Genomic DNA, 25,093 nt, shown 5'->3' with positions numbered 1-25,093 from the left:
CCCCCCCCCCCCCCCCCGCTTTCTTCCTCCTTTCCTTAAGACAAGGTTTCACTGTATTTCTGCACTTGGAACTGACTATGTAGACCTGGCTGGCCTTGCACTCAGACGTGGTCTGCCTGTCTCTCCAGAGTGTGGAAATTAAAAGCATGTAATACCATGCCTGACTGAGATATCATGACCACTGAGGCCAGAAATAGACGTTGGATCCACTAGAATTGGAGGCAGCTGATTGTCTACCACCATGAGGGTGCTGGGATCCGAGCCTGGGTCACCTAGAAGTGCAGAATTGATTCTACAGTATTATAAAAGTTAAGGCACAAATTTTCTTTTTGTTGGTATTATTTAAACTTAACCAATGTGGATATCCAGAGAGAAAGAATTGTATTTCATTGACATGAAACATCTCAGCCTCCATGACTTGAACTTTGTGCAGCTTTGATATTTTCAAAGTGGGCTGTACAAACTCAAAGGTGTGGTATTAGTTAACAGTTGACTGAGAAGATCACAGAGGGAAACTAGTGTTTACCAGTTTCTGATGCTGTTCTGGTTTGTTCTTCTCAGGCAGAAGCGGAGGAAGATTGTCATTCTGATGCTGTCAGAGTAGGCGATGAAGGAAATGAGAGTGCGGCTGAGAGAGACCTGCAGGCATGTGTCTTCAGTTCTGTATTGAATTCTTGCCCCATAAGTAGAAGGTGGTCACTATTGGGAGCTTTTGTCAGCTCTTATTTGCATGGAATTTAGCTGCTTACATATTCTTTTGGTTGTGTTTTTTTGTTGCTGTTTTTGTTTGGTTTATGTTTTTTGTTTGGTTTTTGTTCTTTGTTGTTGTTTTGAGGCAGAGCCTTAGCAGTCCTGGAACTCACTCTGTAGAACAGAGTGGCCTCGAACTCTTGCTTCTTGCCTCTGAGTGCTGGAATTCAAGGCATGCACCATTATGGCCTAGTTTGGACTTTGATACTCTTTTTTTTAATGATTTATTTATTTTATTTCTATAAGTACACTGTAGGTGTCTTCAGACATACCAGAAGAAGGCATTAAATCCCATTAAAGATGGTTGTGAGCCACTATGTGGTTGCTGGGAATTGAACTCAGACCTCTGGAAGAGCAGTCAGTGCTCTTAACTGCTGATCCATCTCTCCAGCCCGTGATATTCCTTATAACATACTTAAACCATATTTTTCTGTAAAAGTATGAAATTCAATATATATTTTAATTTTTTTACATTTGTTTACTTGTGTGTGCATGTGTGTCTTTGAGTACTTATATGCCACAATGCCTGTGGGGAGGCACAGAGGACAGTTGCTGGGAGACATTTCTCTCCTTCTAGCACATAGGTCTCAGGTCAGAGAATTAGGCTTGGCAACAGGTGATTTTACCCTCCGAACTGTTGTTTTGGTCCCAGAATGTAGGTGTAAAATATTAAAAGCAATATGTAAGCATGACTCAGAACACCTAACTATTAATGAACAAGTTTGAGATTTGATCATTTGAAAGTTTAAAGCCTGTTTATAACAAAAGGCACCATAAAGTTGAAAGAAATAGCTAGAACAACTGTGAGCAGAGGATTAGAATCCGCAGTGTATAAATTATGTGAATAAATTAGAGGAATACAAGACAGAGAGGTGAACAGACAGTTAATGGAAAAATATGAATGATTGTTAAATATTTGAAGAGGCAATAAATCTCATTAATAATTTAACCATAACTCAATAAATTAATAATTTATTGAATAATGTCCATTTTTGTCTGGACTGTAAAAACACACACTTGAGATTATAAACAACCATTATTTTTCTGGAGGATACACGAGCAATGTGGATCAAAATTAAAAGTATATACTCCCTTTTGATATAGCAATTGACCAGAAAATTAAACCTAAGGAAATAACAGGGAAATGAGAGGATGAGTTAAGTCTATATGTATTAAACTCAAAAATTACTGCAACTAAGCTAATTATTGAACTTATGGTCTGTATAATGCTTGCTTACTTGGTGCATGTCATTTATTAGAATGGATGCAGCTAAAGATTCTGCAGGTCAGACATGAATATAACATGTTAGAAGACTGTGGGAAGCAAAGCACTGTGCAGAATATTGTTAAAGACATCTATAAGACACCTTTCTAGAAAGTTACCCAGAAATAATATCTGAGATTCTGCTAGCAGTGGCCTTCTTTTGCAGGAGAAGTACACTGGCTTGAGTTCCTTGAGAAGAAGGCAGAGAAGCAGAGATTACTCTTCGGGACCCTTTTTGAAAGCCACTGCTAGGGTCAAGGCCTTGGGGGGCAGGGATGGGAGAGACAGCAAAGGAAGAAGCCCAGCTAACTGCCCTGCTGGCAGTCTTAATGGACCTCCTGAGCTGGTCCTGTGGGGGTTCTGAAGATGGACTCCCTTCCCCAAAAGACAGGTCCTTGGGTGGGGAGCAGGGAGGCAGTGTGATCTTGCTGAGGCAGTACCCACATGGGCTGATGGTTTGACTATTTTCAGAAGTTGGGATAACAATTTCTTTCTTAAAAGCAGTCTACCCTGCTTGACTTTTTCTGTGCTTTATATTTAAATGGTCTGTGTTTAAAAGAATCTCTCTTTTGGAGTATAGAATGTTTATTAAAAAGAAAGACTTTGCCTGACCTATAGAGATTTTTAGTAGCTTTGTAACGTCTACTAGATGTGTACTATTAACATATAAAGTCTGCCCCTACATCAGGGCTTATAATTTCAAATCTAATTAAAATGTAGTTTTCTAGTATTTTTAGGCTTTTTACTATATGGACAGACTTACTTTTGTCTGATATTCATTCTTTAATATTTTAAGCAGAAAATGATTTTTTTCTGTTATTTTCATTTGTTTGTTTGTATTTTGAGACCGGGTTTCTCTGTATAGCCCTGGCTATCCTGGAACTCACTCTGTAGAGATCTGCCTGCCTTAGAAGATGATGTTTTAAAAGTATGTTCATAAGGTATTTGGTTTGAGAGAGGGAGAGGGGGAGAGAGACAGAGAGACAGAGAGAGACAGACAGACAGACAGACAGACAGACAGACAGAGGGAGATGGGAAGAGAGAGAGAGACTTGAGACTATTTTCTGGTCTTCAGATTGCAACAATATACAGTGAAGTAGATATCAGAAACATCGATGAACCGATGCAGAGTTTCACTGCCTTCTAGTGATGGGTCCTCAAATATTCTTTGTCACAGGCGCAGCTCCAGATGTTCAGAGCTCAGTGGATGTTTGAACTTACCCCAGGTGTAGGTTCCAGTAATGTAGAAACTCGGCCTTGCAGAGCAGGAAGAAGCTCTATACTGAAAGCAGCTGCAGACACCAAAGGAAGACAGGAACTGGCAAAGGAAGAAAAGGTAAGTGCTGAAATGCTCTAACAAATTAACTTAACTCTGTTTTTGACACATAGTGAGCTCACCATTGTGTTTCATTATTAGTCAGCTCTGATGACAGAGACGTAGTTTGGGAAGTAAAATAATGTTCTTCTGATATGGGAAATTCCAACTGACCAGTATTTCTGCTTACTTGCCCTTACCTTACCTGTACTTCTAAGTGTTTCAGAAGAGAATATTACTGTGGCTTTGTTGTGATGTAATGAGCAATGTCCCCCATAGTCTCCAGCGTTTGAATGCTTGGCCCCTAGTTGGTGACACTGTTTGGGTAGACTTAGGAAGTACGTCACTAGAGGTGGGCCACTTTGAGAGTTTAAAGACTTGTCCAGCAGTGGTGGTGCACACCTTTAATCCCAGCACTTGGGAGGCAGAGGCAGGCGGATTTCTGAGTTCGAGAGTTCGAGGCTAGCCTGGTCTACAGAGTGAGTTCCAGGACAGCCAGGGCTACACAGAGAAACCCTGTCTCGAAAAAAACCAAACCAAAAAAAAAAAAAAAGAGAGAGAGAGAGAGAGAGAGAGAGTTTAAAGACTCATGCCATTTCAAGTTTGCATTCTGCGTCCTGCTTGCTGTTAAAGACATAAGCCCTCAGCCTCCTGTTCCTTCAGCATGCTACTGCAAATGCCAAACCTCTGGAACCAGGACCCAGAGAAACTTTGTTTTATAAGTTTTATCATAGTAACTAGTACAAGCCTATTTTACTATTGCCCACTCTCTTCCTGTAATGTTTATTAATTGTTGCCTCTTAAGTTTCACTTAGTCTTAAAAAAGCGGATATCCAAAAATTACAGCAGAAGCCCTAAAGGCAGGAGTAAATGTCCTTGCTTTTTAAAAGAATTTTATTTTTCTTGAAACAGGTTCTCATTCTGTAGTCCAGGTGACCTGAAACTCACCGTGTTGGCCAGCATGCCCTAGAACTTGCAATGATCTCCCTGTCTCACCCTGCTTAGGCCTTTGCTGTCTAACTCCGTGCCTGGGCTCCTTGTCTTTGGGAGGTTTAATCGGGTGGTTTGTTTTCACGTTTTGAACTATAGCATGTTATATCAGTCGGCTGTTAGCTTATCAGGAAAGTTTGTAGCTATTCACACTGGAAGTACTCCGAACTTCCTTGCCTGACACCTGCCATTTCATCTGATCTTTCTCTTACCTGGGGCCTGTCACCATCACATCCAGTAGGGTGTGCCCTGCAAATGTATCAACCTTTCCTTTCATGGCTCACACCTAAGAGCCATCTCGGTCCCCAAAATTTTTTCAGTTTTCCTGAAGTTTTATAGTTTTACATTTTGCTTTTAAGTTCTTAATTCATTTTGAGTTATTTTTATGTAAGCTGTGGGACTTAGGTCAAATTCCATTATTTTGCTTTGGATGTACAATTTCTACAGCACCATTTGAGAATGCTCTTTCTGCTATAAATTTACTTTTATTTATTTACTTATTTTGTATAGAGTTTCATGAAACCTTCGCTGCCCTCCCATAAGGATGACCTTGGACTCCTGATCCTGCTGCCTCTGCCTCTCCAGGGCTGGGGATTGTGGCTTGTCCACTTACTGAACAGATTTTCAAAGGTTTTTCTTTCACCTTCTCATTTCACAGGCTCGAGAACTCTTCCTGAAGGCAGTAGAGGAAGAACAAAATGGAGCTCTCTATGAAGGTAAAAGCTCCTCTTCTGAACCGCAGCTCATTGTTAGTGATCAATATTTCTTTTTTTGTACTGGAATTTATTTGGTATAGGACATTTTCCTCCTCCTGCTTGAAATAATTTTTAAAGTAGTGTATGCCTGAGACTGGAAGATCCTTGCAGGTTTGAGGCCAACCTGTTTGACATAATGATTTCTAGGCCAGCTAGGGTTACATAGTAAAGACCTGCTTTCACAAAAATAATTAATTAAAATAAATAAATTGTATATAACTAGTTTACAAAATACATTGCGGGGTAGTTTTACCATATTTGTAGGATGAGTAAGACACATTTTCTATATTTAGTTCTGTATTAGTGATTCATTAATAAAGATCATATTGTATTCTTTTCACATGTGAAAATATTTCAGATGAATGAAAGAAAAAGATGAAATCAGAGAATACTTAGGCCCTCTTTCTAAGCCTGACTTGAAGTTTTACCAAAGGCAGGTGCTTCAGCTTCTGGCTCTGTAAACCTGGTAGAAATGCATTTGTGGTAGAGTCCTTGCCTGTCCTGTACAGTACATGATCTAGGATTTCCCTCCAACAACAAGTGTGGTCGATAATATACACATGAACAGAGTGGTTGTACTCCAGAAATCGATAGCAAGGTTTTTTTGTTATTGTTGTTTTGGTTTTGGTGGTTAATTATAGTAATTGAAATGTTTAAAAAAGCATGGAAAAAGTGTTTGAGATTGAGTCCTTTGAAAACGCATGGAAAATAATATTATTTGAAGTTACTGTATTTATTTGGAAGTTGCTTCTACTGCTGTTTCTATCCATATTTTAAGTGTCTAACTGGTCAAATCCCTTGTGTAAGTCTGCATTAGTTTGTGAGGTTCCCACATGAAGTCAGTAGTCTGCTCAGGATGCGGAGGATCAGAAAACATGACAGAGTATAGTACATTGGTTGGTTGGCTGGCAGTAGTGCATACTTTTAATCCCAGCACTCGGGAGGCAGAGGCAGGTGGATTTCTGTGAGTTCAAAGTTAGCCTGATCTACAGAGTAAGTTCCAGGACAACCAGGTCTGTTATACAGAGAAACCCTGTCCGTAAAAAGCAAGCCAAAGAAAACAAAAAACACCCAACCCCCAAACAACAACACAAACAAGTCACATCTTAAGTCTCTGTAACCTATTAGTTTTGAGAGGGCAGGTACCTGAACAGCTTGATTTGGAGATATCTTTGTTCAGTTTGCATGTTTGAAGTATTCAGCTGTTCGTAAAGTCTACCAACCACAGTTAAGTTCAGTCAAAATAAGTGAGAACTATGTGGCCATAGCTAATTAGCTTTATCTCTTCTTCTAGCCATCAAGTTCTACCGTAGGGCTATGCAGCTAGTACCTGACATTGAGTTCAAGATCACTTATACCCGGTCTCCAGATGGCGATGGCGTTGGGAGCAGCTAGTGCGTATCTAACTTGACAGACAGTAATGTGTAAAGTTTTTCAGTTAAGCACTTTGCTGTTGTAACTCTTACCCTGCTAAGATGGTGGCGGCGCTATTCTGTTGTGTTTAATGTGTCCGTATTTATAAGTAGACTTACTTAATTAGAGACATTTTAAGATTTGCATTTTAAATAGATATAACAAACAAGGTGATGAAAGTTTGTAAAATTAAATTGATGATTATTGAAAAGAGTAAATTAAAGAATATATTTCAACTTTTCGAAATCTATTTGAAGTAGAAAGTACTAAAATGTAGTTACACGCTGGTTAGCAAATACGTGACTAATGCTCGAAGTTGAGGGTGGGTTTTATACTAGTCTTTGTGTTTGAGTCTTTTTGACATTTCAAAAAAGGCATCTTGATAGGAAAATGCTAAGCTATAGTGATTTCATTCTCCCAGTGTATCTAGAATTAGCATTATATCAAATCTCTAAAGTAGCGTTGCGTGGGTATGGGTGTAAGGCACAAACAAGCATTGAGAGAAATTGTGTTTCACTGTAACTGACAGCACTTCCCTTCGAGTCATGATGGAACAGCGATGGCTTCAACTGAAAGAAGATTAAGAGTATATTTCAAAGACAGTTATAAATTGCTTTGGCCTAATTTCTCCCCGAAGCCCAGCTTGATGGCATAAAAAAAAAAGAAAGCTGTTTGTGCCCAGGAGGAAGTGTTAGGCTTACAATGAGCATCCCAGGGCTAGGATGTAGCTCAGTTAGCAGAGTTCTTGCCTAGTGTGCTCAAAGCCCAGGGTTTGGGCCTAGCGCCATGTTCACCAAATTAGATTGAACAGTGTGAAGTACTTCATACTCCCATGATTCATTTGGGCTTAGTTGCCGAGACATGGATCTTAGTCAGTTTTAAAAGTTTTTGCTCGCTGCTTTTAAGAAAAAATGTATAGAAACTCAGATGTTATGGGAGGTACTTAAGGATTCAGTCAAATTTGTATTCCCAGATCTGTCAAGTTTGTGTTACCAGATCAGTTAGGTTTGTATTGTCATATCTGTCAAGTTTGTATTGCCATATTCCAGATCTGGGAAGTCCTGAGGATTCTATTTTGGTGACAGTTTTACCCCTGTTGAAATGTGTTTGTTTGTTTGTTTGTTTGTTTTTGTTTGATTTTTTTGTTGGTTTGGGAGGCTTTTTTGTTTTGTTTGTTTTTGACACAGGGTTTCCCTGTGTAGCCCTGGCTGCTCTGTTGACCCGGCTGGCCTCAAACTCAGAGATCTGCCTACCTCTGTCTCTTGAGTGCTGGGACTAAGGATGTGTGCCATCACTGCCTGTCTGTGTTGAGGCTTTGGTAGATGGGCTGTTGTGTTTATCTAAGCCCAACCATATCTGCTTTCTGCGTTGTGAAATGTCCTTCCTGTTTTCCTAACTTCATCCTTACACAAGTCTTTTCATAACTGATCAACTTTAAGGTTAACTTCCTCAAAAATGGAAAGCTGAAAGAACCTTGCAGCTGTAAATATCTGTAGATGATTTGTGGATTCTAAGGCTTATTCAAATTTGATATTTTACTCTTTATGGTAGGGTGACAAATTAAGGGAATTTTTGTTAGAAAACTTAGCAACTCAAATGGCATTTGTTTATCTTATTTTCATGTAGTAAGAAGGGGTTCGATCACTAAATACCGGCTGGAGAGATGTGTAGTAGTTAAGAGCATAGGCTGTTCTTTCAGAAGACCAGAGTTCAATTCCCGATACCCACATGGCAGCTCAAAACTGTAGCATCAGTTCCAAAGGATGCCCTCTGCTGGCCTCTTAGGGCTCTGCATGGTGCACAGACTAACAGTCAAACACCTACACACAAAAAAAGTTCACTAAAGAACTTACACAAAATTCTCAAATCACTTATTTTTTTTTTGATAACTCATAAACTCACCACAAATAAACTAATTAAATCTCAGCACCCGAGCCTAAAAATCCTAACTCTTTGTTTGGATAATGATTATAATGTTTTCATTTGGAAAACTTAGTATGGACTTTGCAACAAGGCAGGGTACACATTAACACATCTTTTAAAAGTAATAAGAAAGTTGGTTTTTTCGATTGTCTTTCTGAAGCAGTTTTGAAGGTGCTGTCTGCTCCAGTGGCCTGATGCACTCAGTTTCCTCCCTCTTGGTTTCAGCATTGAAGATAACGAGGATGCCAGCAAGATGGCCGATCTCCTGTCATACTTCCAGCAGCAGCTCACACTGCAGGAGTCTGTGCTCAAACTCTGTCAGCCTGAGCTGGAAACCAGTCAGACTCACATATCAGGTGTGGCTCCTTGGCTATTCTCACTCAGAAACCATTGAACCGTGGGGTAAAGTCAGGTGATTAGTGACCGAGATGACGGCGCTCTAATTATAATAGAAATAGCTATAGATGTGAATCTATGCTTTTCAGAATCTGAAACAACAGATTTGGACATGCAGGTATTTGGGACGCCATACTTTTTCAGTGAAGCCCTTTGGAAGCTGGAGGAACACTGGTGCCATTGTGCACGGCAGCCGGAGTGCACAGTGGTCCTGATGATGCTAAATTTTCAGATGTTAATATGTTCGTATCTTAAGCACTGCTTGCTTATGAGAGGACTGTTTAAAATGTCCTTAAATAAAAATAGCTTTAGTGTTAAATATGAGTCACATCATTTTTCATATTTATTTTAATATATCTTGGTGATAAAATAGTTATCCAGGGGAAAATGGTTCTTTAGCATTAACTCTATGTGAAAAGTGTTGTTGTCACTGCTGGCTAGTTAATGCACTCTGTCTGTGTCTGTGAGCTGTCTGGGCTGTAGTTACAGCTTTCCAGCTGCACCCGTGCACTGAAGATGATTTTCTGTTGCAGTCCTGCCTATGGAGGTGCTGATGTACGTCTTCCGATGGGTGGTATCTAGTGACTTGGACCTCAGGTCGTTAGAGCAGCTCTCACTGGTGTGCAGAGGATTCTATATCTGTGCCAGGTACTGGATTTTATGACTCAGGCAGTGAAGTAAAAGATAATAGCCCTTTGTCAACTTTGACCAAAACAAAAACAAAAACTTGATATTCTGAGTAAAAGCTTAAATAGAAAATTTGCAAAGCTGTACTTAATGTGATTTTTCTGAAATAACAGCACTTAAAGGTTAGAATGTGCTAGATTCCCAGGGTATAGCACACAGCCAGGCAGATACAGGCACACTGACTGCCACCATAGCTCCCAGTTGATGTGGCAGAACGAATACATCCACAGTGTCTGTGTAGTAGCCCTAAGCCCATGAGGTGTTAATGATTTAACTTTACATTTACTGGAGTTTTGTTTTGTCTCCTTAAATAAACTGTTGTATACTTTTAAAATGTTACAGTTCAGTGTGAAATCATTTTCAACTGTTCCTCCATAGGTTTCTTATATAAAACAGTCCTTAGCATCTAGAATTTTTTATAACTGTAGTTCTTAAAATTGAAATGCATTACTTACAAAATAGCCCAATACAATTTAGAATCTAGAATTTTACATAAACTACTTTAATTATTTAAAGCTTAGGTTTTTAATAATTCTGTGTGTTAGTCTGTTGCACAAATATCCATTGAATAGTTACTGGATTGCTGCCAACCCTTCAAAATTGGTAAATCTCAATATCACTCAATTAATTATATGTGGAAGAAGTGACAATTTGATTTTAAAAAGGTGAAATTTCAGGAGTGAAACTTAATATATCATAAAATGAATAATTGTTAAAGAAGACATGTTGGGACTGGAGAAATGGTTCAGTGGTTAAGAACACTTGCCGCTATTTCTTTTGAGAGCTGTTTAGTTTCTTGCACCAATTTTTGATCTTGTCAGATGTATAGCCGTTAAAGGTGTTTTCTGTTCAGTAGGCTGCCTCTTTACTTGAATGTGGTGTCTTTGTTATAAAGAAGCTTTTTAGTTTCACTAAATCACATCTATCAATTATGGGGTTTTATTTAAGTAACATTTAAATTTTTTTTTAATTTTATGTGAATTGGTGTTTTGCCTGCATGTATTTCTATGTGAGGATGTCAGATTCCCTGAAACTGGAGTTACAGACAGTTGTGAGCTCTGAAGGGTCTAGACTGCAGTGATTCATAAAGTCAGTTATACAACTTTGCAGTGGGCACAGGCTCACGTATGTCCTCAGGCTCCACTGAGACTTGTGGTAGTATCTGCCATAGCCTTCATTGTATGAGATGTTGAGGAGGCTGTCCTAAGGTCCTTCATAACAATCACAAGTAATACCAAGGGCTATGATGCCGGTAGCTATGGTCCCTGAACCATAGGATTTGAAAAGGTCCCTGTCACAGCTTTTAGGATAGATGGCCTTGGTGTCAGTGTTTGAGCTGTTTGATGAGATGCCGTCTTGCCCAGCTCCCGTGGGATAAAACCAAGTCGATGGTGGCGTCTGTGGCATCAGTAACCCCAGATGTTGTTAGATGCAAAAGGCATCTTCTCTGTCAGGGACAATCTTGGGTGGCTCTGAGACTTAGACCTCTGATGGTCACTTTTCTGGAGTTGTGGGAACCAGATCTCAAGGGACAAGTCCAGCAACTTGGTCCCATACTCATGGGCTTTGTGGGGTGCATGTGTGTAAGAGTTGGGTCTGTGATGCTGGTGTTCATACTCTTGGGGATACCAAATATGGTAGCTACACTAGATCCTGTGATCTGAGTATTCATAGGTCTAGGGACTGTGGTTTTGATGTTTGCTGTTCTGCAACTGCAGGATGTGGATAAAATGTTCTAGGCTGTGTAGGGCAAGCACTGGTGGAATCTGGAATTGCAGGACATGAGTAAGATGGCTTGGTACTGCCAACGCTTTCTGTAGTCTTAGCTGCAGTACTAAGGCTGTGGACTGGGAAGAGACCTTTCCTAGTTTCTTGGGGGGGGAGGGTATGTGTTTATGCAGATTTGGGGTGCTGATAGCTGGGTTTCTAGAGCTGCAGGTGTAGATGGGACCTGTGGTCGTGCTCTGTCACTAACAAAATGTGTGAGATAGACAAAAAGTTATTTGGTGCCTGGTTTCAAAGGCCCTAGGTCAGCTGGCTCTGTGGGTTTGGAGCCTACAGTAAGAATGTAATGCTTTGGAATGTGGCACACACCCCTGCAGGCGGGATGGGAGCTGGGAAGAAAGAATGAGAAACCAGCATCCTGTTCATCTTTTCAAGGGCACGCCACAGTGCCTCAACTACTCTGGTAGCCTCTGCCTCCCAACATTCTGTCCCCTCCCAGTAGCAATGTGAACTGAGGGTCAAGTTGTAAATGCCCAGCCTTTGGGGACATTCAAGGTTTGAAGTGTATCAGGTTTCTTGCCAGGTTCTGAGAGACAGTGGTGGATGCTGCTGCTGGGGTTTTGGCACTCATAGCTAGCCTCAAGAGCTCTCCCTGAGCTGCACTGGCATTCAGGTCTCCCTTTGCTGTTGGATTCTCTGTGGCAGTTGACAGGGGCTTCTGCAGCTTAGCAGTTATTTTTCCTTCAGGGTTTAGAATGGGTCATCCCAGGCCCCTGACCTGTAGTAGAAGTTCTGGTTGGAAGTTGTTGCTAGGCACATTGGGTCACCTCTTTGTCATATTTGATTGTATCTGATTTTCCTGCTTCCTAGATGTTTCTCTTTTTCCAGGTTTACAAAACTTTCTGCCACGGTTTCTTTAAGTTGGCTTTCTGTTAGTTTATCATCCCCTATTGTCTGGATGGGTTGACTTTGTCTCAGACTCTGTTGACTCTCTTTAGTCCATCTCTCCCAGTTATTTTTTGAAAGCGCAACCATGCTCAAAGCTTCTGGTAGCATGCATCTCTTGTAAGCAGGCACTCTCCTGCTAGAGGCCAGCAGTGGGATGCTGGCTCCTCCTCTGCCTTGCACAGCTTGCTCACTTCTGCAGCCTGTGCTCCTGCTGGTTCTGTGCTGAGCCCATCTTCAACCCAAACCTCACACTGACAGCGGCTGCCAGGATGGTCTTCCCTGTCCCTGTGGTCACCTTGTCTGAAGGGTCAGTTTCTTGAACAGTATTGTTCCTGTCTGACTACCTTGGTGGTTGATTTTTTTTTTTTTACTGAGCACTCTACCTGAACTTTCCTCTCACCAGTAAACAAAAGGCCTTCACCTTGTCTGTCTGTCTCTGCCTGCCCCTTGAAACAGTGTCTTGCAGATGCTCAACAAATAGTTGTTGAATTAATAAGAAATACGTGATAGTCAGAATTTCCATTTGATTCTAAGGACTTAGCTTTTTACATTTATTGATGCTGTGCTTTCTTACCCAGAGACCCTGAAATATGGCGTCTGGCTTGCTTGAAAGTGTGGGGCAGAAACTGTATGAAACTTGTCTCATACTCATCCTGGAGAGAGATGTTTTTAGAACGGCCCCGTGTTCGGTTTGATGGTAAGTTGGACTCAAGAACTCAGGAGAAATCATGATCTACAATTGTAATTTTGATAAAATAATGAATTTAAGTGCATATGAACATAACTGAAGGAAGCAACACTAAAAACAGCAGGATATGCTATGTGATTATAACTTAAGTTTTGTCCATGTACTTTAAAGCAACTTTTTTTTTTTATAGGAGTGTACATCAGTAAAACCACATATATTCGCCAGGGAGAGCAGTCTCTTGATGGTTTCTATAGAGCTTGGCACCAAGTGGAATATTACAGGTACAACTGTTGTAAACTGAGTGAGTGGAAAATTCTCTCTCAAGTATCTTAGTTATTTGGTCTGTTTTCTGTTGCTTATGATTTATCCACAAAATGGTCCTCAGTATTTTTATCTAATATTATGGCAGGAACTATACTCAAAAACCTAAAGGTTCTTTATCTTTATATAACCTAGGAGCCCCTAGTGACCCTCCTGAGCCCCTTTTCTCTGTCCTGGTTGTAATATATAACACTTGTCCCAGCCTTTGTTCAACGCTTGGGTCTGTGGCTGAGAAATAAATAAGTAGGGTAGTGTTAGTCACTGGGTATAGTTATTGGGTCTTGCTTTTGTCAGGCATTAATTAGTGCCCCAGGAAAACACAGATCTTTAGTAAAAGAGACAAGTTTAATGTTTATTTGGTGAGTAAATGAAGGGTCAACAGACCCCGAAGGAGTTCTAGGCCTTAGCTCTCCTTTGTCGACTACTGCTTGGTCACGGTTGCTTTCTTGTCTTGTCCTTGCTTTGCTGATGGTGTTTCAGTCTGGGTTTGTGTGGAGACTGCAAACTAAGGACCTGTTTTATATGGTGTGTGGTGGTGTTTGGTGTTTCTTTTTATGTAGATACATAAGATTCTTTCCTGATGGCCATGTGATGATGCTGACAACCCCTGAGGAGCCTCCGTCCATTGTTCCCCGTTTAAGAACCAGGAACACCAGGTAGTGTTTCTACGCAGCCTTGCAGCTAGTCCACACTTTCATATTTAACCTAAGACAGTGCTTCCATCGATTAATAATGTATAAAAAGCATTAACGGGCTGGGGGAAGTCTCTGGAAGCCTTTCCTACATAGCCTGTGCAAGCTCATTCTCATCCCAGTATTGTTTGCAAGCAAGTTGAGTAAGTGGTGCTGTTACTCCGTTTTCTAGGTTGCTCAAATAAGTATAACTGGTTGATATAAAGTGTATTTATTATTTCTTAGAACGGATGCAATTCTGCTGGGTCATTACCGTTTGTCACAAGATGCAGACAATCAGACCAAAGTGTTTGCTGTGATAACTAAGAAAAAAGAAGAAGTGAGTATGCAGTGTGGAGCTGGTGCAGTTCTCACCGCAGCCACTCATCCATCCATTCTCAGCTAGGAAAAGTAAACCATACTCTGCTGTTTCTGCCAGGAGAGCTGGACTTCTGTGTAGATCAGTGTATTTGTCTTTCCAGAAAGCTGTCCTAGGGTCCTTACACATAGGATCTCCTACATACAACTCCTCTGTCTCTGCTAACCAGGGGGCCTGCTGCTGCCTCTGCAGCTTGTCCAGGCCATTCTTCTGCCAGGAGGCTTTTGCAGAGAGAACATTTTATTGGAAAAAAGCTTCCCTCTCCTGTTTTTGTGAAGGAAGCATAAATGCCCACTAAATGTAATTACTAATATATAACACAGTCTATGGTGCTCTAAATTCTTGGTGGACTGAAGGGCTAATATTTTTTGCAACTTTCTTTAAATTCTTTTGTCTAGTTGTGGTTCCGAGACATAGTAATAACCTGTCCCATCAGTTGAGCAGTAGTTAGAGCAAGTACGTGTCTGTTGTTCATATAAGCAGTGGCTTTATGGGCTCCCTCTCTCTTCCTATCGTCATGGAGTGAGACGGTGCAGGGTTTTATCTGTCAGTCATGTGACACCATGCCACTGGCTTCCCTGCCTCCCCTGATAGGTTCCTGGAATGCTGTAGAGCAGCAGTCTGAGGAGTTCCCATGTGGCATGTCAGTATCCTTGTATAATGAAACCAGTCACAGCGTTCACAACGTGCAAAAGTACAGTTAGAATGAAATCGACCATACCTATTCATCTGTGACTGCATTGCTGTTGTTGTAAAACATGAGCTGTACTCTACACTTTATATATAAATGTATAGAAAAGAAGATAAGGTCTTACTGTGTAACCTTACTAGCCTGGAACTTGCTGTGTAGACCTGGCAGTCCTCAGACTCTCAGAGATCTGTCTGTTCAGATTTAAGATGCAATGAGCTGCCTCACTCTAGGCTTCACCAAAGGAGAAAACAGTTTGATCTCTGAAACTGCTGGGTGACTTTAGCTAACTTGGTAACCTCCCTAGGTCTTCATTTCCTCAGCCGTGTATTTAACACATGAAGTAACCGTGCTGGCGGGGAGCAAACCTGGTATTTTACCTCCTGTTTCTTTGAACACTCAGATTTCCATGTGGTCCTCAGGGTGAGCTGCAGTGTGTAACTGTTAGGTTATTTGCAGTGTGACTCTTACATTATATATCCCCGTAATGGTTATCCCAGCTCACGGACCTTTTCTTTCACAGAAGCCACTTGACCATAAGTACAGATATTTTCGTCGTGTTCCTGTCCAAGAGGCAGATCACAGCTTCCATGTGGGACTGCAGCTGTGCTCCAGTGGCCACCAGAGGTTCAACAAACTCATCTGGATCCACCACTCTTGTCACATCACTTACAAGTAGGTGAATGCAGTGAAGAATGTGCCACCGTTAAGGCCACTTGCTGATTTTCCAGAGGACCCAGGTTCAGTTTCCAGCACCCATCTGTTAGCTACAACTGTCTAGAACCGATCCCAGGGGATGTGACGCTTTCTCCTGGCATAGGCACAGGGCACACATGTGGTGTACAGACATGTACAGGCAAAATAACCATGTACAATTTTAAAAGAAACTTAAAAAGAATGCTAAGACTAGCATAAAAGTAGACTTTTTATCTAGGTTGAGAAGCTTGATATGTTTGGAATTCTTCAGTGTCTTTTTACAAAGTACAACCACAGTGTAAAGCTATAAAGAACACCTCCCTCCACTCCCCCCACCCCCACCCCCAAAAGATACAAAGATTGAGCATGAGTGAGGAGCCGGAGCCTTGGCAGTCCTGCCCAGGCGTACCTCAGAAAGGAAAGGGAAGAATGCCCAGGAGTGAGGAGGCTGACCGACAGCTCGCACCCACTCAGGCGAAGGGGGCGCTCCATCCCAGGGCTGAGTCTCTGTAGCCGGAAGTTCATTCTCGGGAGTTATACAATGATTTTAAAAATTACACTGACAAAAGTAGTGTATTGTTAGAATGGTGCTCAGTGTAGCCCAAAACCAAGTGTATTAGGTAGGTGATACCCATGTCCTAATTCTGTTTGGTAGGGTTTAGTCTGTAGTAGGTAATTCATTAAGAGCATCAAAAGGGAGCAGTACGGAAATAAGAAAGAGTTTAAAAAACAGCAGGGGAGGGCAACACCTGGTCACGTGACTGCCAGTTAGCAGGTGGTGAACTTGAAGGAGGTCTGGTGTTTTGGGCTCTCCGTGCAGGTTGAATCCAGAGTTCTAAGAGGGAAGTTTTGAAGCAGGCTCCCGTGCGCTCTGCATTCTTGACTGTGCAGGGTAACATCCGTCACATCCCACCTCGTGATGACTTCAGTACTCAGTGGAGGCTCTGCCTACCAAGCACAGCAGTGTCCTCACAGCCCGGGCCTTCCCTTCTCAAGTCTGTGATCTGATGCACAGGTTCCAGAGTAAAACTCAGGAGAAGGGAGCCGAGGTCTGTGCTTGCCCCAGCAGGAAGTGAGAACCACTTTTCAAAAGGAAAGTGCTTCAGAGCAGGTGCTGACTGCAGCTGTTGGTGTCTGCAGTCTTTGTAGTGATCAAAGGGCACTTGACTGCTTTGGTTGATGTCTCCTCAGGGTGTACAATACAGCTGTGGTAGCATAATTAGTGACCCTTCAGCATGCACACACTTAGGCGTTTGCTGTTGATCCAGTACTAAATCATTAGTTCTGCTATTGATCCAGTACTAAATCATTAGTTCTGTTGTAATGATAGAACTTTCTTTTTAAACAGTTTAACGAGGGCTACAGATTGTAGTCTTTGACTTGGGAGTTCTCTTAGGAATATGTTGAAGATCATAATGAAGAATAACACATTGTTTTAATTGTCGAATATCATAAACTCCCTAAGTTTCCAAAAGAATAATTAGTAAGTAAGTTATGATACAAGCAGGGGTCATAATATTATGCAGCCAATAAAAATAGTTTCTGAAGGAAGTTCTTAAATGTTTTACACTGTACTTCCACTGTTTAGACTTTAAACTCACACTGTACAAGCATGCCAAGATTTTAAATAAATTGGAACTTTCTCATTCTGGTGTTTTGCACTTTGTTTCTAGATCAACTGGTGAGACTGCAGTGAGTGCTTTTGAGATTGACAAGATGTACACCCCCTTGTTCTTCGCCAGAGTGAGGAGTTATACTGCGTTCTCAGAAAGGCCTCTGTAGAGCCTCGCCAGCATGTCATGACTGCATGAGCAGAAGCATAGCGCGCCAGAATACATAAGTTATATGTACATATACATACATGTATATATATATATATATATATACATGCATATATACATTCATGGAGTTGGAGCTTACTTTAAGTTGTTGGAATTCCTTTAAGAAGAGTATAAATTATTATTATTTTTTATTTAAAAGGATAGTTGATTTCTGGGGTACTTTGTTTTGAAATTAGAAGTTGTTAAGAACACTTTTGTTGTAATAAATCGTAATGTAGAGTTTGAATCATGTTTTAAGCAGGTTTCTGAGCAGATCTGTCACGTACACTGCGTTGTGTCTGAGCATCCTTGTACACACGTCAGGAGCACACTGGATAGTATTGATTCCCGCATGACTTAGTGTCTTTGCATCAGACTCAAAATGTGAAACCTCTTCTGGATTTGTTTGAAACTGTTCAATAAAGATCATAAATAAATGTTTCTTTCAAGGAAATATATGTGGCTGGCCTTTATCAGTGTGAGAGTATTTAATGAATGGTCCTGGGATAGCCAGCAGAAGCATAAGGAACACTGCCTCAGCCGTCATTGACCCCAAACCTTGGGAACCCTAGTCTCATCCAGGCAACTTACAGATACGTAAGTGGGAAAGAGTGACATCAGGCCGGAACTCAGGGAGCTCAGGCAGCTGACTCTGGGGTCTTCCTTCACACACGAACATTTGAGCATCACAGAAATCACATACTGTGGAGATAAAGGGCAGATATGGTCAGAGGAGGAGCAAGATGCTTGAATGAAGCAGTAACAGCAGATTATAAAAACATGAAATATCAAAGCTAAAAGTTACCTCCAGGCCAGGTGGTGGTGGCACACGCCTTTAATCTAAGCACTTGGGACGCAGAGGCAGGTGGATTTCTGAGTTCGAGGCCAGCTTGGTCTACAGAGTGAGTTCCAGGACAGCCAGGGCTACACAGAGAAACCCTGTCTCGAAAAACCAAAAAAAAAGAAGTTCCCTCCAGTGGTTCCCAACCTTCCCAATACTGTGACGATTTAATATAGCTTCACATGTTGTAGTGACCCCCCAACCATAAAAGTATTTCATTGCTACTTTATAACTCTAATTTTGCTACTATCATTAATTGTAATATAAATATCTCATATGCAGGGTATCTGATATTCGACCCCCAAAGGGGTTGCACCCCACAGATTGAGAGCACTGCCTTAGACATTGTTAATTGGTTAACTATCCTCATGGAGGTGGTGAGGAAATGCATTTTTTAAAAAATAATATAACATATATAATAATTATTGTTATTAAGACAGGGTCTTACCATGTAACTCTGGCTTTCTTGGAACTCACTCAAGGTCTTGGAACTCAAGACTAGGCTGTCCTTGAACTCACAGAGTACCTCCTGCCTCTGCTTCCCACGTGCTGAGATTAAACACATGTACCACCATGGCTTGCCCTATTTTATTTTTGAGATTATAATACACCATTTTCCCTTTCCTTTCCCCCGTCAGAGCCTCCCATATACCCATCCTTGCTCTCTTTCAAATTTATGACCCCTTTGCTTTATTAATTATTGTTATATACCTCTCTTCCCCTCATCTATAAGCACAACCTGCTCTGTCTCGAACTCAGAAATCCGCCTGCCTCTGCCTCCCAAGTGCTGGGTTTAAAGGTGTGCGCCACCACCACCCGGCCCAAGTATTTTTTATGGAGTTAAGCTTCAGATTCATCTCTTCCTTGCTGCCTCTGTGAATGTGGCTTCAGTGTGTGTCTGTGTGTGTGTGTGTGTGTGTGTGTGTGTGTGTGTGTATAAGCATATATGTATGTGTCTGACTCTGTTTATCTATGTGTATGTGTGTGTATCTCTGTGTGTGTCTGTATTAATCTATGTGTGTTTCTGTGTGTCCATCTATATATTTCATGGAAATATCTGTGTATTCATCTATGTGTTTCTCTTTATATCTGTGTATGTATCTGTGTGTCTTTGTGTGTATCTCTGTATGCATCTATGTGTGTCTGTGTGTGTAGATCAGGATGCCTTTTAGTGGTCCCTCAGATGCCTGCTTCACCACCACCTTGATATCATACTTGGCAGATTTCTCAAGATGCCATGTCAGATCCACACTGACACTTTGGGGAGTAAGAACACAGAAGGCCATCCCAGTGAGCTTCCTGTGCAGCTCTGGGACGATCTTGTCCACAGCCTTGGCAGCACCAGTGGATGAAGAGAAGATGTTCTGGGCAGTCTCATGGTCATCACACCACAGCTTTCCAGAGGGGCCATCCACAATCTTCTGAGTGACAGTGATGGCATGGACCATGGTCATGAGTCCTTCCATGATGCCAAAGTTGTCATGGATGACCTTGGCTATAGGGGCTAAGCAGTTGGTGGTGCAGGAAGCATTGCTGAAAATCTTGTGTGAGTTGTCATACTTCTCGTGGTTCACAACCATCACAAACACAGGGGCATCGGCAGACGGGGCAGAGATGATGACCCTCTGGCTCCACCCAGCCTTCTCCATGGCAGTAAAGACACCAGTAGATTCCACAGCACACTCAGAAACAGCATCACCCCATTTGACATCAGCCAAATCTCACTCCTGGAAGATGGGGATGGCCTTCAAGTCCATTCACTCAGACCTTCACCATCATGTCTAAGAGACCAGGCTGTCACTGCAGGGGAAGATGCAGCTGTCTCTGGAACAGGGAGGAACAGAGATTCTAACAAGTTTTTAAGAGGATTTTTAATTATGTGTATGTCTGCATGTGAGTGAGGGTGTCCACTGAGACCAGAAGAGTATCCCCTGGAGCTAGAGGTATATAGGTTGCAAATCATCTGAGATGGATGCTGGACTTGAACTTGGGTCCTCTGTAAGAGCAGTATATACTTTTTTCTTTCTTTTTCTTTTTTTTCTTTTTCTTTTTCTTTTTTTTTGTTTTATTTGGCTTATGAGCTCTGTCAATCACGGAGAGAGTCAGGGCAGGCACTATGGTAGAACACTGCTGTTCAACTAGCTCTTTTTTTTTTTCTTTAAAGATTTATTTATTTTATGTGAGTACAGTGTTGCTATCTTCAGGCACACCAGAAGACGACATCAAATCCCATTACAGATGGTTGAAAGCCACCATGTGGTTGCTGGGAATTGAACTCAGGACCTCTGGAAGAGCAGCCAGTACTCTTAACTGCCGAGCCATCTGTCCACCTCTTCCGTAATCCTACACCAGCAAAAGTTTTTAGGGAAATGACAGTTTTCTATATCTTGATTTTGGTTGGGTTTCATTACATAAAATGATCAAGTACACCATGGATACAAAAAACCCCATTAAACAGTTAAGATGATGAAGATAGGATGGGTACCATTATGTAAATCTTAGACCCTAATCTGTAGTCAGAATATCACAGATACATAAAATGAAAACACAGATGTGGGACCTTATTATTTGGAAATCTAGAACTAATTGTGAGGAATACGTGAGTGTTTAGAAATAGAAGCCTTTGGGAAGGTTGGGAATCAGACTTAGTGTTAGAGATAGTAGTTTATCATGTTCTTGCATTGATAAATATCAAGATTATGTTTTTTTTTTAAAGCAAATGTTTGAGATGAAGGGGCACTTCAGTCTAGTGGAGAAAAATGTTTGAAATCCTAAAAGACTCTCAACCTAATAGAAACTAACCAGCAGCTATTGGTTCTTCTTCTCTGTCAATGCAATTGGAATTCCTTCTAGATGTAAGAAACCCCATCAAGTCTATATGTACGTCTCACAGCCTAGGTGATTTCCAATCAGGCCTGACTGGAAGGACATTGTTTGTAAGCAGCTATAGGTGTCAAACAAACCATGTCAAATCTGCAAAGTATATTGTTTCCCCAAAAGAATGTACAGTAGCAACATGGCAGACAGACTGGGCCGTCTCATGTTCTGAGCTATGTACTATGATTTTTGTGTTCTTCTTTAAGGTGACCAGACCTCAACAATTTCTTTGCATATCTGGTGTGTGTGTATTTGTGTGTGTATGCACACAAGTCTGAGTGTGCAGAGGCCAGAGGATAACTTGCTAGAGTTAATTCTGTCTTCCACATGGGTTCCAAGGATTGGACTGAAGTCATCAGGCCTAGTGGCAAGCAACCTTACCTGCTAAACCATCTCACCAGCTTCCTTAACAACCCTTTAAAATGCATCAAATGGTTTGTTTTGTTAGTTCCCTCCAAAAGACAAAACTGAACTGTTGTGTGGAAGCACACATAAACTTAGCAAAGATACAAAGAGCCAGCCTAGAGATCAGCTTTGAGAAGGAAGGGCCATGGGGTGGAGTGGGTTCGGAACTGCAGGCTTGGGAGCTCCTGAACAAGTTCTAGTTTCTGGCCTGCCTTTGCATATACAAGTGTTTGCAGCATAAGTCTGCTGAATTAAGTATTTATTTTTCTGCATTTACACCAAAACATTTACTAGATTCAAACAATGTGAATGTCTATGAATGGAGACTATCTAATTATAATATTAATCACTATGTGCCGTTGAAAATGAGGCCACTCAGCTCCCATGTGCTTGTAAGCATCTAGTGTTCGATTGTAACCTAACATGGCAAAAGCCAGAGTAGATACAGTACCAGATACACACACAGACACACAATACATATAGAAAACAATGTATTTTATATCTTATGTATAACAATATATATGTCTCTAGAAAATGTCATTAATCTGTGGAATAGACAAGGAAGCTTGGATACTGCAGAGGGGCAGAGCAGCAAGAGACATCACTTATTTTTGACTCTTGTATCAAACATTAGTTACAAATCAAATGGTAAAGATTATTTTGAAAACGCTTGCTTATGGCAAGGTTCATTCCAGATTTTGTGCTGGGCTACTTTACTGCAAAGTAGTTCAGTGGACAATAGGGACTGAGTAGCTAACTAAGGAACAAAAGTTCCTTATTTAGCTGTTTGGGGTTTTGGTACTGAGGCAAAAGCCCAGGTCAGCACCACACACTGAGTTTATGTTCTACCTTGTAGCCATGCATCTTAGTGTCCACAAAGAATATTCTAAGTTTGTTTGAGAAAGGGTTGCACTACATCCTCTGGGCTGACCTCGAACTCACAATCTGTCTACCTCAGCCCCCTGAGTTCTGGGATTACAGGTGTGCATTGTTATGCCCAACAAAGCTTTGATGCTGAAATTTGTTGCTGAGTGAATCCAGGGCCTTCAACATGTTAAGCACCTCCAGGCCTTCACAAAGACTTTTAAACAACAATTTCTCATATACAAATCTGACATGGAGACACCATAAGGGATAAAAATGAATAGAACAGCATCTTAGCCCTTGTGGAAGGGGAAGTCACTCAGGAGGAGAAGAAGGAGAGGTGGATTCCTCTTCCTGTATCTGTTTGTTTTCTGTTCTTTATAAATAGGAAAAGGTCGGGCCTCTTGTTTTTACAAGTCACAGATCTAGAAACCCATTTAAAAAAAATAAAACTAAACAAAATATTAAACACTTCTTTGGTAAAGTATTCAGCTTCACATGTCCACAACCCGTCTGTCTTCTTTCTGTTCCTTCATTTTCAGCTCCCAAAAAAACCATAGATGAAATGCTAAACTGACATGCATAAGCCACAATAAGACCCTCCAGACAGCACTGCTGAGGGGCTGAATCAGCACTTGGACAGAGGCATCAGAGACCATTTTGCTCCCAAACCAAGTGCATTTTAAAAAACTTTTTATTTTCTTTATTTCCCTTTTCCCTTTCCCTTTTTCTTTCTTTCTTTTCTTTCATTTCTTCTTTTTTTTGGTGGGGGTAGGTGTTGAGACAGGGTCTCTCTACATAGTCCTGGCTCTCCTAGAACTCATTATGTAGATTAGACTGGCCTTGAACTCACAAAGATCCAACTGTCTCTGTCTCCTGAGTGCTGTGATTTGAAGCATGTGCCATTACACCTGTCATGGTGACTTTCTATTCCTTACTAAGGATAAACACACTGGCCTGTCTTCTATTTGTTACAATTGATTCCAACATTCCTCTCAGGCTAAGCCTTGAAACATATCTTCTAAAATAATTCTGCCAAACCGTTTAACAAATCACGATTGGGAGAAGGGGATGGGGAGCTTTGAGTTATCTTAGAGAACAGAGATTTAGGAGCATCTCGTTGTTGAAGTGATCCAAGCCCATGCATGCCATCTCTTCGTCAAAATTCCACTTGTTGCTCTTGCCAGGCAGTGCATATTGCTGCTGAGGAGAGCCATAGGTGAGCAGAAAGGGGTCCTGCTGAGGCGGGTGGTACGGGAGGGAAGGCACATAGCTGTTGAAATCCACGGGCACTTTCTCTTCGTAAGGCTCACCTCCGGGATTGGGCCACAAGGGATGACTGTTGGGTTGGGCTGCAGGTGGTTCTGATAGAACCTGTTGGGGAAAGTGCTCCAAAGAATTCTGAGAGGGGAAGTAGTCATAGGGCCAGCTGGTTGCTGGCAGAGGATAGGATGGGTAGTAGGTGTCATCAGTAGGATTTCTCCCTAAGGCAGCATTTTTATTCCAAGCTTGCAGGTCGTCATAATCTCCGTATACCCCAGGGACAGGAGGCTGAAACTGGTCTTCACTGCTGTAGATCCTACTGCTGGAGAATTTGTATCTCTCATAGAGCTTTGTGGAGTCTAAGGTGGAAGTTGGATCTTCCAGCTCAGTGGTTCCCCCCAAATCATAACTCTTGGGGAAGGACAGGCAATCATTCAGGGAGTTCTGCTGGGGGGCGTTAGCTATTAAAGGTGTGCTGTAACTGCTGGGCAGTTGGACGCCTTCCTGGAATGACCAAGTTAAAGGTAAACTTCCCTGACTTGGGATTTCACCTGGAAGAGCCTGGAAAGGGAAATGAACACCCGCGTTAATAAGTTAAGCAAATCCTCATGGCTACCCCAGGCACCCCTGAGTTATTCTGCAAATATCCCTCGATAAGACTGCCCTCATTCCTTGCATACTTCAAGCACAGGCACAGCCTCTCCTGAGAGGAAAGACTGACTCCTTCCTATTCCAGTGTACAGAACAGAACAATTTTCTAATCTGTAAAGAGCTTGATGCACTCTGTGGACACACTGGGTGTTTAATATAGCTCATGCTCAGACATCGATACCTGTCTTTTTGAGGCACTTATAAGAAGCTATTTAAGAAAAACAAACAAATCTTCAAAGATTTGTACTAGTCCTGGTACAACTCACAGGGGTACCCCTCAACCCCATTTCTGCCTCTCCCTTTTCCTTCTCCCTGACCTGGACTATTCTAGTTTTTAGTGTGAGAGACCAGGGTATTGTTGGGTTTGTTTTTCTCCTTTAGAGACTTTTCTTTGAGCTCATGGAAACTGCACAGAATAGAACATAAACTGGCCAACTTCAATTTCTTGATATAAATGGAGTAACTATGTTATTCCACAGTTAGTCATAGGAGAAAGAGCTACTAGGTAACTGTTATATTGCTCTTTATGTAAGCTTTCCCCTCATAAGAGGATAATCTGTCCAAGGAGAGTGGCTGAGATGACTGATGAAGACCAGTTCTGTGGATTTGGGAGCTCAAGCTCTGTTGGGAGCTGACTCCTAGCCGAAAGTGGCTATCATCTTTGCAGCCATCTCAGGCCATATACCCTGACAAGAGACTTGTTTTCAACAGCTTGCAACAGCTGAGCACACTCTGATAAACGTCTTGTTTTTCTCACATATCT

The 25,093-nt window shown here is 41.5% G+C and overlaps 2 protein-coding genes and 1 pseudogene across 2 annotated transcripts in view; 1 reads left to right on the top strand and 2 right to left on the bottom strand.

The window, feature by feature from the left end:
• The window catches only part of Fbxo9 (F-box protein 9), a 21,713-nt gene extending 3,830 nt beyond the window's left edge, over positions 1 to 17,883 (top strand). Inside the window, exons 2-13 of the mRNA XM_028773592.1 lie at positions 562 to 645; positions 3,192 to 3,350; positions 4,978 to 5,035; positions 6,369 to 6,468; positions 8,636 to 8,766; positions 9,340 to 9,454; positions 12,745 to 12,863; positions 13,045 to 13,135; positions 13,736 to 13,831; positions 14,093 to 14,186; positions 15,437 to 15,588; positions 17,283 to 17,883. Coding sequence (XP_028629425.1) covers positions 562 to 645; positions 3,192 to 3,350; positions 4,978 to 5,035; positions 6,369 to 6,468; positions 8,636 to 8,766; positions 9,340 to 9,454; positions 12,745 to 12,863; positions 13,045 to 13,135; positions 13,736 to 13,831; positions 14,093 to 14,186; positions 15,437 to 15,588; positions 17,283 to 17,391 — 1,308 coding nt within the window. The 3' untranslated portion in view covers positions 17,392 to 17,883. The remainder of the gene's footprint in view (positions 1 to 561; positions 646 to 3,191; positions 3,351 to 4,977; positions 5,036 to 6,368; positions 6,469 to 8,635; positions 8,767 to 9,339; positions 9,455 to 12,744; positions 12,864 to 13,044; positions 13,136 to 13,735; positions 13,832 to 14,092; positions 14,187 to 15,436; positions 15,589 to 17,282) is intronic.
• Positions 17,884 to 19,403: 1,520 nt separating this feature from the next.
• LOC114626250 lies at positions 19,404 to 20,027 on the bottom strand (annotated as a pseudogene).
• A 3,445-nt stretch (positions 20,028 to 23,472) lies between these two features.
• Gcm1 (glial cells missing transcription factor 1) overlaps positions 23,473 to 25,093 on the bottom strand; it is an 11,183-nt gene continuing 9,562 nt past the window's right edge. Inside the window, exon 5 of the mRNA XM_028773545.1 lies at positions 23,473 to 24,240. Within this exon, the coding sequence (XP_028629378.1) occupies positions 23,503 to 24,240 (738 nt within the window). The 3' untranslated portion in view covers positions 23,473 to 23,502. The remainder of the gene's footprint in view (positions 24,241 to 25,093) is intronic.

The sequence above is a fragment of the Grammomys surdaster genome, unplaced genomic scaffold (genome assembly GCF_004785775.1).
Source record: "Grammomys surdaster isolate TR1022 unplaced genomic scaffold, NIH_TR_1.0 231, whole genome shotgun sequence".
Lineage (NCBI taxonomy): Eukaryota > Metazoa > Chordata > Mammalia > Rodentia > Muridae > Grammomys > Grammomys surdaster.
Note: the sequence above shows the minus strand (reverse complement) of the source record. Positions and strands in the feature narration are given on the sequence as shown.